This window comes from Chiloscyllium punctatum, chromosome 38 (genome assembly GCF_047496795.1).
Source record: "Chiloscyllium punctatum isolate Juve2018m chromosome 38, sChiPun1.3, whole genome shotgun sequence".
NCBI lineage: Eukaryota > Metazoa > Chordata > Chondrichthyes > Orectolobiformes > Hemiscylliidae > Chiloscyllium > Chiloscyllium punctatum.
Window position 1 is genome coordinate 22,570,990 of NC_092776.1, and position 12,286 is coordinate 22,583,275.

Below are 12,286 nucleotides of genomic sequence, written 5' to 3' on the forward strand. Positions count from 1 at the left end.
TAAATCCGCTGCTTTCTTGGTCGATCAGGGCTTCCTGATGGGCTCAGATTAACAACCTTAATCAAGGGCCTCAAAGTTAACAAGGTCGACTGGGTTTTAATCACTACGTCCATCCTCTCAAGTCCAGGGACGTAGGCCTGGCCTTTCTTTTGTAGCTGTTCCTGAAACATTTTCATCCCAGGTCCAGCACCTCTGATTTGGACTCCAACATGGGCGGCATGTACTGGACCATAGACAGTCTCATGCGTCCAGAGCATCTTATGAAGAAATCCTTCACTTCTTCGGCAGGAATGGTACCAAAGCTTCATCATCTCGAACTCCAAAGTTTCCTTGACACTAAATGGAGGGCAGAACTTACAGTTTCTGAAAGACCTTCTGGCTGTTCTGAGGGACCAGGTATGTTGTGCTCCTGCCCTATATGCAAGGTAATAGGTGATCCATTTGTTCAGGATCACCTCACCTCTCCAAACTTTGTAAGTCACAGGACCCGACTTCACGTCTACCCTCACCTCATACCCATACAGGGCCATTCCTATGGTTCTGGCACCAAACTTCACCCCCTGAATTAAAACTCTCTCTCACTCACACACTTAAAGGAGGTGTGTGGCTGACACTGGCATTCCTGCCAATTCACCCTCCTTCCCAGGTCTGGGAATATCAGGTTTAACCTGGTGCGCAGTCATCTCCCCATCAGCAACTCTGCTGGAACTAGTCCTGTTGTTGAATGAGGGACGGTCCTATAATCAAACAGGAACCTGGACAAATTGATATCGAGTGGCGCTGTAGGCTTGTCCTTCAAGCCTGTCTTAAATATTTGGACTGCTGTTTCCACCAGACCATTGGACAGTGGATGGTATAGAACTATCTTCATGTGTCAAATGCCATTCAATTTCAGAAAATACTCCAATTCCCTGCTGGTAAATGACAACCCACCATCTGTGACCAACACTTCCAGAAATCTTTGTATTACAAATGATGTTCGCAGCTTCTCAATTGTCATCCCTGAATTTGTCAAACAGACTTTATGCACATCCAACCACTTTGAATAGGCATCTACAATGTCCAGGAACATTGAGCCCATGAAAGGACCAGCACAGTTGACATGAAACTGAGTTCAGGGTTTACCCAGCCATTCCCTTGAATGTGAGGTACTGAGAACAAGGTCCCACCGTTGAATTCTACCAGAATGTTATGAGTAGCACCGCGTTGTCTTCCTTTAGTAGCTCGAGCAGGAGTTTGTTTACTATGACAAATTCCCAGCCATAAAAGGTACTGGTGGAACTTCCTCACACCAAACATGACCAATCAAACCTTCTTTATCTATAGATTAGATTAGATTAGATTACTTAGTGTGGAAACAGGCCCTTCGGCCCAACAAGTCCACACCGCCCCGCCGAAGCGTAACCCACCCATACCCCTACATCTACATCTACCCCTTACCTAACACTACGGGCAATTTAGCGTGGCCAATTCACCTGACCTGCACATCTTTGGAGTGTGGGAGGAAACCGGAGCACCCGGAGGAAACCCACGCAGACACAGGGAGAACGTGCAAACTCCACACAGTCAGTCGCCTGAGGTGGGAATTGAACCCAGGTCTCTGGCGCTGTGAGGCAGCAGTGGTAGCCACTGTGCCACCGTGCCGCCCACAAACATATAGGGACATATTTGCCCTCAGCATCAGCCAAAATCCAGGAAGCATATGCTACTAGGTGTTCCTTTCCTTTGGGCCACCGATGAGCCAACACTAGCCTGATACCATATAGGGAGGCATCGCAAATCAGCACTACTTCTCACTTCGGACTATAGTGGACCCACATCTTTGGTGATGACACCTGCTTTTTCACATCCCTAAAGCTTAACTCTTGGCCATGATACCATTTCCAAAGCTGACTCTTTTTCAACAGCCGGTGTAAAGGTGTCAAGATAGAGTCCAGATTACATATGAATTCTCTGTAAAAACTTACTAAACCAAGGAAAGACCTCAGCTCCAGTACAGACATGGGAGCTGGGGTCCCTTTGATCGCCCTCACTTTATCTTCCAACTGGTATAATGCAGTTTTGACGACTGTGACTTAAGTAGGTCGCAATTGTAGGTAGGCAGGCTCATATCCAGCTTCGTGAAGGACAGCACCAGGCAGGCCTTGCAAAATTGCAGAATTGCTTCCTAGTCGCTTTGATAGTCCCAAGCCCTTCCTGAGAAGCTGCTGGGTATTTCACTAGGACTTCACAGAAGCAGCCACTTTCTAATCAAGGGACCCGGGTTCAATTCCTGCCTCAGGCGACTTTCTGTGTGGAGTTTGCACATTCTCAGTGTGTCTGTGTGGGTTTCCTCCCACAATCCAAAGATGCGCATGTTATGTGAATTAGCCATACTAACTTGCCCATAGTGTTAGGTGCATTAGTCAGGGGTAAATGTAAGGGCATGTGTCTGGATTGGTTACTCTTCAGAGGGTCAGTATAGACTTGTAGGGAATCTAATCTAATCTAAGTAATGATCAATGTTGGTAAATCTTTCTCAACTACGCTTGGGTACGCTTCGGCGGGGCGGTGTGGACTTGTTGGGCCGAAGGGCCTGTTTCCACACTGTAAGTAATCTAATCTAATCTAATCTAATCTAATCTAATCTAATCTAATCTAACTCCACTCCAATAGGCTTGGACCCAAGCCTCTTACTACCAGTGATAACTGCACCAACTGCTTCTCATAGCACAGCGGAACTGAAATTGTACCCTTAATTTGCGACAGTTCCCAGTGTATGGTCTCAGTCTGGCTAAGGTCTTACGCAAATGTAAGGCTTGGAGACCTCAGCAAGTCTTGTTAAAGATAGATTCTGCAACCACCAATACTGTTGCATCAATATCGACCTCCATGGGAATTGGATGACCATTGAACCAAACACTAATGCTGATTTGGATGCTGCTAAGCATTTTTGTTGTTCCAACCCACATGTAGGGGTCTTTCCAGGGTTTACACTTTCCTGAGTACCGGCCAAAAAGAGTTTTCTTACTCTGGTCAGGCTTTATTGGGCTCCTTTGCAATCTCAAGTCTGCATAATGGCAGCGAATACAATGGCTTGCCAGGCCAGATCTTGAAGAACTTTTCAGCCATTTGGTCAAGGCTCAGCATTGTTGTGGGGTTCTGCTGTGGGCTATCTTACAGTCCCTCTGCTCAGGATATGCCCTGTGTGACACTCTGCTCGTGCCAACAGTCAAATGGTGTTCCACAAGCTCAGTTGGGCATGGGAGGGGTTCTATTTCCATTGGGATGCCCATAGCTTCCATTCTCTACTTGTCACATTTTCTAATGAGAGAGCCAGATGCAGTGCCTGTTTGAAGTCTATTGGACTTCAGCTAGTCGGCACTTCTGCATGGTTATGTCATTAATCCCATATATCAAATGGTCTCTCAGCATCTCATTCAGGGTTAACCCAAAATCACACGCCTCTACCAGTATTCTCAACCTCATCAAAAATCCTGATATGGATTCCTCTGGTTCTCTGACAGCCAAATAAAACCAATAGCATCTCAGGATTAAAGGTGGTTCGAGGTCAGAATAGTCCTGAGGAGAAAGTGAGGACTGCAGATGCTGGAGATCAGAGCTGAAAATGTGTTGCTGGAAAAGCGCAGCAGGTCAGGCAGCATCCAAGATCCTTAACCAACTTCATCAAATCTTGAAAGGTTTTCATGTCTGGGACCTCTGGGAAAGTTAAGCCCCTTATAATCAAAAAGGCTGCAGGCCCACAAGCAATCAGAAGGATTACTTGTTGTTTTTCATCTGGTCCAATGTCATTAGCCAAGAAAAAAATATTGCATTCTTTCCACATACTGGGCCAATTCTTTGACAGCAGGATCAAACGAGCCAACTTTCCCACAAAAATGCATGATACCATAAATGGTATCCTAACGCAAGATGACTGTTGTGAGCAAACATTCTAACATTCTTCAGGCACATAGTTTTCTCCCATCACCACTGAAATAACTGTGCAGAGGCCACTATTCTGTCACCAAGTCATCTTTTATTTATTTATGCACAATATACTGGCTTTGGCCAGCCAGCTCAGAGTCAGTCCCCTGCATTGAGGAGATTCGAAATCCCCTGCTTATTTTTTTCCATTTCCCCCAACACTACCGCCTAACTGCGGTAGTGCTTATTATCATCTGTTCATCATAATTGGTACAGGTTAATGACCTCAATCAAGGACCTCACAGTCAACAAAGTCCACCTCGTTCCAACCAGTATAAAAGTATACATGTTTCTTGCACCCTACAAGGTATTTTGCAAGATACTAAAGTGAAGGAAAAGCAATATTTATATTGTCTGAAAGTGTTGACTGGTTTTCAAGTGGACTCATTGGTAGATATGTTGTGCCAAATAATTCACAAGTAAATGCTAAAAGACAAGTAACTGCCAAGATTAGTAAGTAATCTAATCTAATTTAATTTTTTCAAACTTTAAATCAAAAAGGTCGGCAGTGACTGATCGATGCACTGCTCTGAGAAATGAAACAGCAAATGGCTGTCAGCTATTTTGCTGAAAGCAGGCATAGTGCATGTACATTCTCTTTCTGTCTGCACAGAACAAGGCCCGTGCACTAAACATAACAACATGAAAAATTTAGGCCTTCAAGCCTGCTCCACCATTCATTACGATCACGGTCGATCATCCACCTCAATAACTTGTTCCTGTTCCTGTTCCTGTTCCTGTTCCTGTCCCCCCGCCCCCCTCCCCCCTCCCCAAACCTATATCCTTTAATTATTTTGGCCCCAAAGTCTTATCTGACTCCTTCTTGAAATCATAGAATATTTTGGCTTCAACTGCTTTCTGTAGCTGAAGACATTTCTCCTCATCTCAATCCCAAATGGTGTACACTGTATCCTTAGACAGTGATTCATGGTTCTGGACTCCTCCAGCATCACTAACAACCTTCCTGAATTGACCTTGTCTTGCCCTGTTAGAACTGTTTTAAGTTTCAATGAAATCCCCCTCATTCTTCTGAATTCCAATGAATATAAATCAAAACAATTCATCCCTCCTCATACATCAATCCCAGAAATCAAACTAGTTTACTTTTCCTATGCTCCCTCAACAGCAGGAATTTTCCTCCTCAGATGACAAGAGTAGCACGGTGTCAATGGTAGCACTGTTGCCTCACAGCTCCAGGGGCCAGGTTCAATATTGAATCAACTGGGTGATTGCGTAAAGTTTGTAAACCCCAGCATTGGACTGGGGGAGGAAACCAGAGCACCCAGTGGAAACCAAAGTTGCCCATGATAAATGCAGGGCTAAAGGGATAGGGTAGTGGGGACAGGTCAGGATGGGATGTTTTTCAGAGGATCAGTGTGGACTTGATGGGCCAAATGGCCTCTCCACACTACAAGCATTCAATGCTTCTATGAGACCAAAACTGTACACTTTATTCTATTTGTAGTCTCACCATGGCCCTGTGTGGTTACGAGACATCCCTGCTCCTGTACTAATATAGGAAACATCCATTCCATACAAATGTATCACACTACAAGCCAGACTAACAATCCTAAATTGGTTGTCGTGCAGTTCTTTGCATATTCAATTATCCACCAAATGTTAGCCAATTACCTGGAAGCAATATATAGTAGTAAAACAGGCCCTGTATTTTACAAGCACACACACAGACACGCACAAAACAAACACACATGGAGTACCAGTCATCAAAATAGATGACAACCATTCGCAGGTTCATTTCTCAGAGCAATATGTTGACCAGGGTCTACCTGACTGGTTTAAAACCGAAACAAATCTTGGCAGTTAACCATGAATCAGCTCCAATTGGTACATTCCGCATGAAACAACCTCCACAAAGAATCTACTTGTCAACCAATCCGCACTCTCTCATACAGTATGTTGGTTTCCACTTACATGGGTATTCTTGTACAAAATTTAAAAACTTCAAAAAATTCATTACTAACTTCAATTCCACATTTAATAGCTTCACATTTAATTATCAGAAACATAAATGATGTGTCAATTTGGACTCCAGTGAGGACTTCCTGTCTGCTCACCTCATTAACCTCCGAGAAAGTGTCATACCGTGTAGCTACAGTGAAGTATTATGGCCAGAACTCCAGAAATAATTTGTCAAAGTTCTAGTTGAAAGCCTATTACGTAAGCTGAAAACACATACAGATTTAATACAACTTTGGAGATCAATAAGACATTGGCTGAGGAACATAAATCAACGGTCATTTCAGGATTGTGGGGAAAATAACATTATAGTGTCCTCGGGAATTTTATTGAGACAACCATGGTTTCCTGTTTGCATCAAATGAAAAATAAATGCAAGTTTATCAATGTTGCATATTAGATCAATGAGGAAGAAGTGAAATTGAAGGCAGCTGTATTGGAGGCAGAAATTACAAGATGGTTAAATTGGTAAATCAATGACAGATTAGTCTAAATCCGGTTACTCAATGTAACACACAAAGTAAAATTTCACCCGACAAAGCAGCTGTGCTCCATAAGCTTGCAATTTCAAATAAACCTGTAGGACTGTAACTTGGAGTCATGGAACTTCTGACTATGAAAAATGCAGGAAGTGGCAAATAACAACATTGAGAAAGATTTAGAAGTTTAGTAGACCTCGAACATTCAAAAACTCTAACCAACTTAAGCTTAGATATTGATGAATCCAAAAGAAAATCAAGTCTATAGCTGAGACAGAACAATTTAAGAAAATCAAGAGCCTAATGTTTTGCACAAACCAATATTATCATTTTGTTCACTTCTGGTCAGATGACATTAAGTGGACATACAAACCCAGAATGTAATGAAGATGCACAAGTTTAAAAATAAGTGAAGACAGAAAAAAGGTTGAAAAGCTCAAGTTAAAGGAAAAATCTGAGTGATGCCTTTGTAGAAATATATTAACAGTTCAAATAGTAAAGATGTTCTGTAATTTAAATTCGTTTGAGAAAACAGAAGTACAGCTTGAAAATGGTAAAAGGCAAATTTAGGAATGGGATGAGAAGTTTAATTTCATACAAGTGCAGAAACAGTACACTAAACAACATTCTGGATATTGCACTGTTGCAGGAAATATCTTGCAATCCCAAAAACAAACAGAATGCTGAAATGAAAGAAACTGCAAGATAATTTTGAATGAATGAACCAAAATTAACCAAATCGCCTTTCTCAGTCCTAATTATCTTACCGAGGATTTTTGTGGACTTTGCCATATAAAACAGCACCAAGGAATCTCAAAAGGCTGCTGACAGAGAAAAGTTAGAGACGTACCACAGGCAGCTTGGGAAACATTACAATGATAATGTTCTCATTAAAACGTCTCAAGGTTTCGACATTACAGAATTTTCTTTCCAGTCAACCATACCCCTACCTAGTAATTAATGGAGGATACTAGGATGAAGAAAGATGCATATCGCATTTCATAGTCTAACATTTGGCAAGCTGTGCAAAAACTTAAAAAAGACACATTACCCAAAATTAATGTTTGGAATTCTGGAGCACCCAAGAGTTATTACGAAGCTCAATTAGAAATGAATTTAAAAACAGAAGTTAAAATCAGTTGAAAGTGTACCTGATATAATGTTAAGGAATGTCCATATCTTGAAGATGGTCTTGCAACACTTACTATGGGTACACCTGCCCACCCATTGCTCTCCAAATCATACCTGAAATCAAATTAAGTAGGTCAGTGCTACTGGAGACAGCTTCTTTTTATGCATATCAAGATACAAAATTGCCACGTCCTTGTTGTACAAATTAATTTAACATTCATTCAACAATTTTGTGACATCAGGCCACTAAGTGTAGACTTATCAGTCACTGTGTGTCACATAAATTGATAAATGACTGGACATAAAACTAAGAAATATCTGACTTATGGGAATTTACTCCCCAAATATATATTCTAACCAAAATTCTCCTGTCCAGTATTCAGATTTAAAATGTGGCAAAACAGCTTACTTAGAGGGATTGCTCTTCAGCAACACAATCTAGCAAACGTACCTTCAGCAATTATATTTGCTTGTGTAAAAATGCGTATGCCTTGGGTTTTTGTAGCTCAACTCAACCAAGTTGACAATAAGCAATAATTAATTGTCCCATTCCTCACCACTACTTGCATTTGCTTTTATGTAGCGCTATTATACTGTATGAAGTATTATTGCCACATCATTTTTTTCATCTTTCTTTAATCAATCCCAGAACTTACTGTAATGATAATTTGGCTTTAAGAAGTGCATTCTGTCATTTTCTTTTTGAGGAGAGGTTTCAAGGCAGATGTGTCAATCTATCTATTGAGAACTCGCGAACAGCTTGTGGTGCCTGGGGATTTTTTCAATACAAAATTGGAACAATAGAAGCATGTAAATAGGTGTGGTCAAGATTCCACAGAACCAGAATTTTTCGTTTCAGCTTTCAACAGTTGTTGCTGGAGTCTCAGCAGGGTTTGGAACCTGCAGTCCATCCCTCTCTGCTACATTCTATCAGTTTTCTCGAAGCTTTTCCTTCTGGGTTGTTAGAATTGCAAGAGGGACAATCTTTGGCTTTGCCAAAGGTGCGTTTATAGGATGTTACTACATTGGAACAGCTTATTAGTGGTGGTTATTGTCTGTGCCATGACTACCACAAACATTAGACTGGATAGACTGGAAGGAAACTAGATACCAGAATACACAAACACCAATGGCAGTAAAACGACACCACTAATTCTCACTCATCTCCGTACACTTAGATAAGGAGGACCATTAATTCAGCTGGGACAACGTAACCATCTTGAGACAAGCTAATCAAAGACATGCATGGGAATTTCCTTGTTCTTAAACAGGAACACTAATCAACAGGCCTGCAGAAATGGATTCTATATACGAGCTACTGCGGAGCAGGAGAGGAAATGATATCTCACCATAACAGAACAGTTCACATAAATAATGAGCAGAGTAGTTCAACAACACTTCATCAGAAGGTGCACTGGAGATGTTACCTAGCAGGGTGACAAAATGTCTGCATACAAACCTACCAGTTCTATGGGCAAAGGACAAGCGTATCCACAACCCAAGCTGCAAATGTTTTCAAAATTCTTAGTGGTTACTATCCATCTTTTCATTAAGCATTTCAATAGAGAGTTATAGCTAAGCCAATTCTTTTTGCTTAACACTGAGTAGTTTGACCAATCAAATTACATCACCTTTGAAATAAGAAACAGTTGGGTCTAGGCTACCTCCTTAATACATTTTGAATGGTTTCAGTCTAGTCCATAACAAACTGGGGGCTCATCTGGGATCAAAATCTCTAATTCAAGGTTGGGTTTAGGATAATTGGACCTAAGGCAGTGAATACTAAGTGTTAGCGTCTTTTATTTCAGGTATTGCTTTAAACAGGATACACCTTGTCTAGTAATGGCTCTTGCAGTCACTAGGAATTTTCTAGGAGGTGGAAGAAAGTGAGCAAGACAAGGCTTTCAGAATTGGCAAACAAGCTAGAGTTGGGTTTGCCTGTGTCTGCAAGGAAAGGGGAGATAATTGTAGGAATCACGCACAGTTTACATTTGCTCGGAATACCGTTGGAACTTTTGGTAATGGTTAAAATTCAATTGCAAATGAAGCAGCTTGAATTAGACACAAAAGAAAGGGAGAAACAGAGCTTTTGAACTTCAGAAGTTAGAACTGAAAACTCAAAGCTGACTAAAAATGGCAGAGGTAGACTTGAAAGTTAGTGGTAATGAGGACAGTGATGGATAGTAATCCCATCATAGCCAAAGATCTGGTGAGGAGCTGTTTAAATAATGTCCAAATGTTGCCTAAATTCAATGAAAAGGACGTAGAAACCTTTTTCATTTTATTTGACAATGTGGCTAAACAATGGAAATGATCAGTGACTGCGTGACTATTATTGATCCAAACAAAGTTGGTAGGTAGAGCTAATAAGGTATTTGCATCACTATCACAGGTGGTATTTGGGGTGTATAATGAAGTGAAAAATGGCATCTTAAGTGTATATGAGCTAGTACCAGAAGACGACAGACAATATTTTAAGAATCCACAGAAGGAATCTGATCAAAAATACATTGTGTTTGAAAGGATCAAACAAACTAATTTTGATAGGTGGATAATGGCCTTGAAGATAGATCAAATATATGATATTAGAAAGATGATCATTGTAGAGAAGTTCAAAAATTCACTTCCTGAAGTAGTGACAACTCACATGGAGCAGACATTTAAGACTACAAGATTAGCTGAAATGGCAAACGGTTAGGAGTTGGTTCATAAAGCATAAGTTAGCTGTTTGGGAAAGAAATTGGGAAAATAAATCACCAGGTGTTATGGGAAAAGGAGACCTCATTGAAGATAGTAAGGATGGTTTACCACAGGGTGAAAAGGAAACCAGTGAGGGGAAAAAAAAGGTAAAAACGCTCAGGTGTTTTCAATGTAATGTAGTGGGCCACGTGAAGTCAGTGTTGGTGATTTCGAAAAAGTACTGGGAAGATGGATGTGGGAAAACAGGACAAGCCAGTCAGTTTTGTTGAAGTGCTGAAGGAAAGCCCAGTGGAAGCTTGGAAGCTGCAAAAGGATGTACAACCTGACCAGGGGCTGGTTGAGAAGACAGTGCCAGATCCCTTTAAAGAATTTACTTGCAAGGGTAAGATTTGCTCATTTTTGCCAGGAGGAAGTGAAGAAATTAAAATTTTGAGACATAAAGAAGCAAGTGCACCTTTGATATGAAAAGATGATAAAATATGTATTTCAGAGGGAGCATTGCCAGAAAAGTGAGAAGAGTTGTTGTTCCATTATATAAATAGAAGTTAGAGAGTCCGATGATAATGTTGTGGTGTAAGTAAAGAAATTCTTGGTTCCAATTTATCCTTGGTAAATGATAAGCTGGACCATCAGTGGGAGTGATGCCGACTGTGGTTGAAAAGCCAATGGAAAATTGGCTTTTCAACCAATGGAAAATTATGCAACTGAGGTGTGACAGGAAGTATATCCTGGGATTTTTCCTGACGATGTGGGAACGAGGTCACAAAGCCACAAGTGGAACCAGAAGGAGAAATCAAATAATAAAGAAAACTAAAGTTCAATTATCAGAGACTCTGCTTGAACAAAATGTTAAGAAAAAACAAGAGCAAGTAGAGGACAATAACTGAATTCCAACAGAAAGATAAAACACTAAAACAGTTGTTGCAAAAATCCTACACAGAAGAAGAATCTGAGTGCATCCAGAATGCTACTATCTTAAACATGGTATTCTAATAAGGAAATGGAGACTATCACACATTTATGCAGATGAGAAATAGGCAGAAGCTCATCAAGTTGTATTACTGGTGGGTTATAGACAGAATGTGTTGCATATGAATTACCACGTGGTAATCGGTGGTAGAATTGTGTCAGGTCATTAGAAAACCTCAGGCAGGGATAACACCAGCGCCCTTAATACTCATTCCTGCATTTGAGGAACCTTTTATAAGGGTCTCAATTAATTGCATAGGACCCCTACCTAAAACAAAAAGTAGGAATCAATATTTGCTGACCATAATGGATGAGTCCACTCAATTTCTGGAGGCTACTCCATTAGGCAGTGTCAAAGCTAAAAGGATTGGAGAAGAGTTACTTTTTTTTTCCCATTAGATAACCGACGATTCACAGAGATGCAATTGCATTAAGGGTCAAATGTTACATCAAACCTATTAAGGAAGTTAAGGACAGTTTAGGAATAAAACAATTTAAATTCCCTGCATACCACCCAGAATCACAGACAGCATTAGAATATGGCATCAAACTTTTAAGACCATGTTGAGGGCTGATATTCAAAACTATTCATTCAGAGGTTTGGGATAAAGGAATTCCATTTGTACTTTTTGCAATTTGGGATGCACCAAATTAATCTCTCTGTCCATTTAAATTAGTTTTTGGGCATGAGGGGAGAGGAACGCAAATTGATTAAGGAGAAATTGGTGAATATCAGAGTTCAGAAACCACACACTTGGACTATTTGTCAAATTTTAGGGAAAAATTAAATAGAGCTGGCTAGACAACACTTAAAAGTAGCAAAGGATGAAATGAAACAAAAGGAAGACACGATATCAAAGAAATTTCCAATTTTACTTATGTGGATGGGAAGTATTAGCATTGCTTCCAGTGGTAAAGGCAAGATTTAGTAAGCCTTATCAAATTGAAATGAAATTGAGTGAGGTAAATTATTTCATAAGAAAGTCAGATAGAAAGAAATCTCAGAGTGTGTGATGTGAATATGCTCAAAAGATATTTTAATGGGGAAGGAAAACAAATGGAAT

The 12,286-nt window shown here is 40.5% G+C and overlaps 1 protein-coding gene across 3 annotated transcripts in view; it reads right to left on the minus strand.

Moving 5' to 3' along the window:
- atrnl1b (attractin-like 1b) overlaps positions 1-12,286 on the minus strand; it is a 928,830-nt gene that overhangs the window by 825,831 nt on the left and 90,713 nt on the right. For all 3 annotated transcript variants that reach the window (XM_072557357.1, XM_072557356.1, XM_072557358.1), the window contains exon 7: positions 7,574-7,667. In XM_072557357.1, coding sequence (XP_072413458.1) covers positions 7,574-7,667 — 94 coding nt within the window. The remainder of the gene's footprint in view (positions 1-7,573; positions 7,668-12,286) is intronic.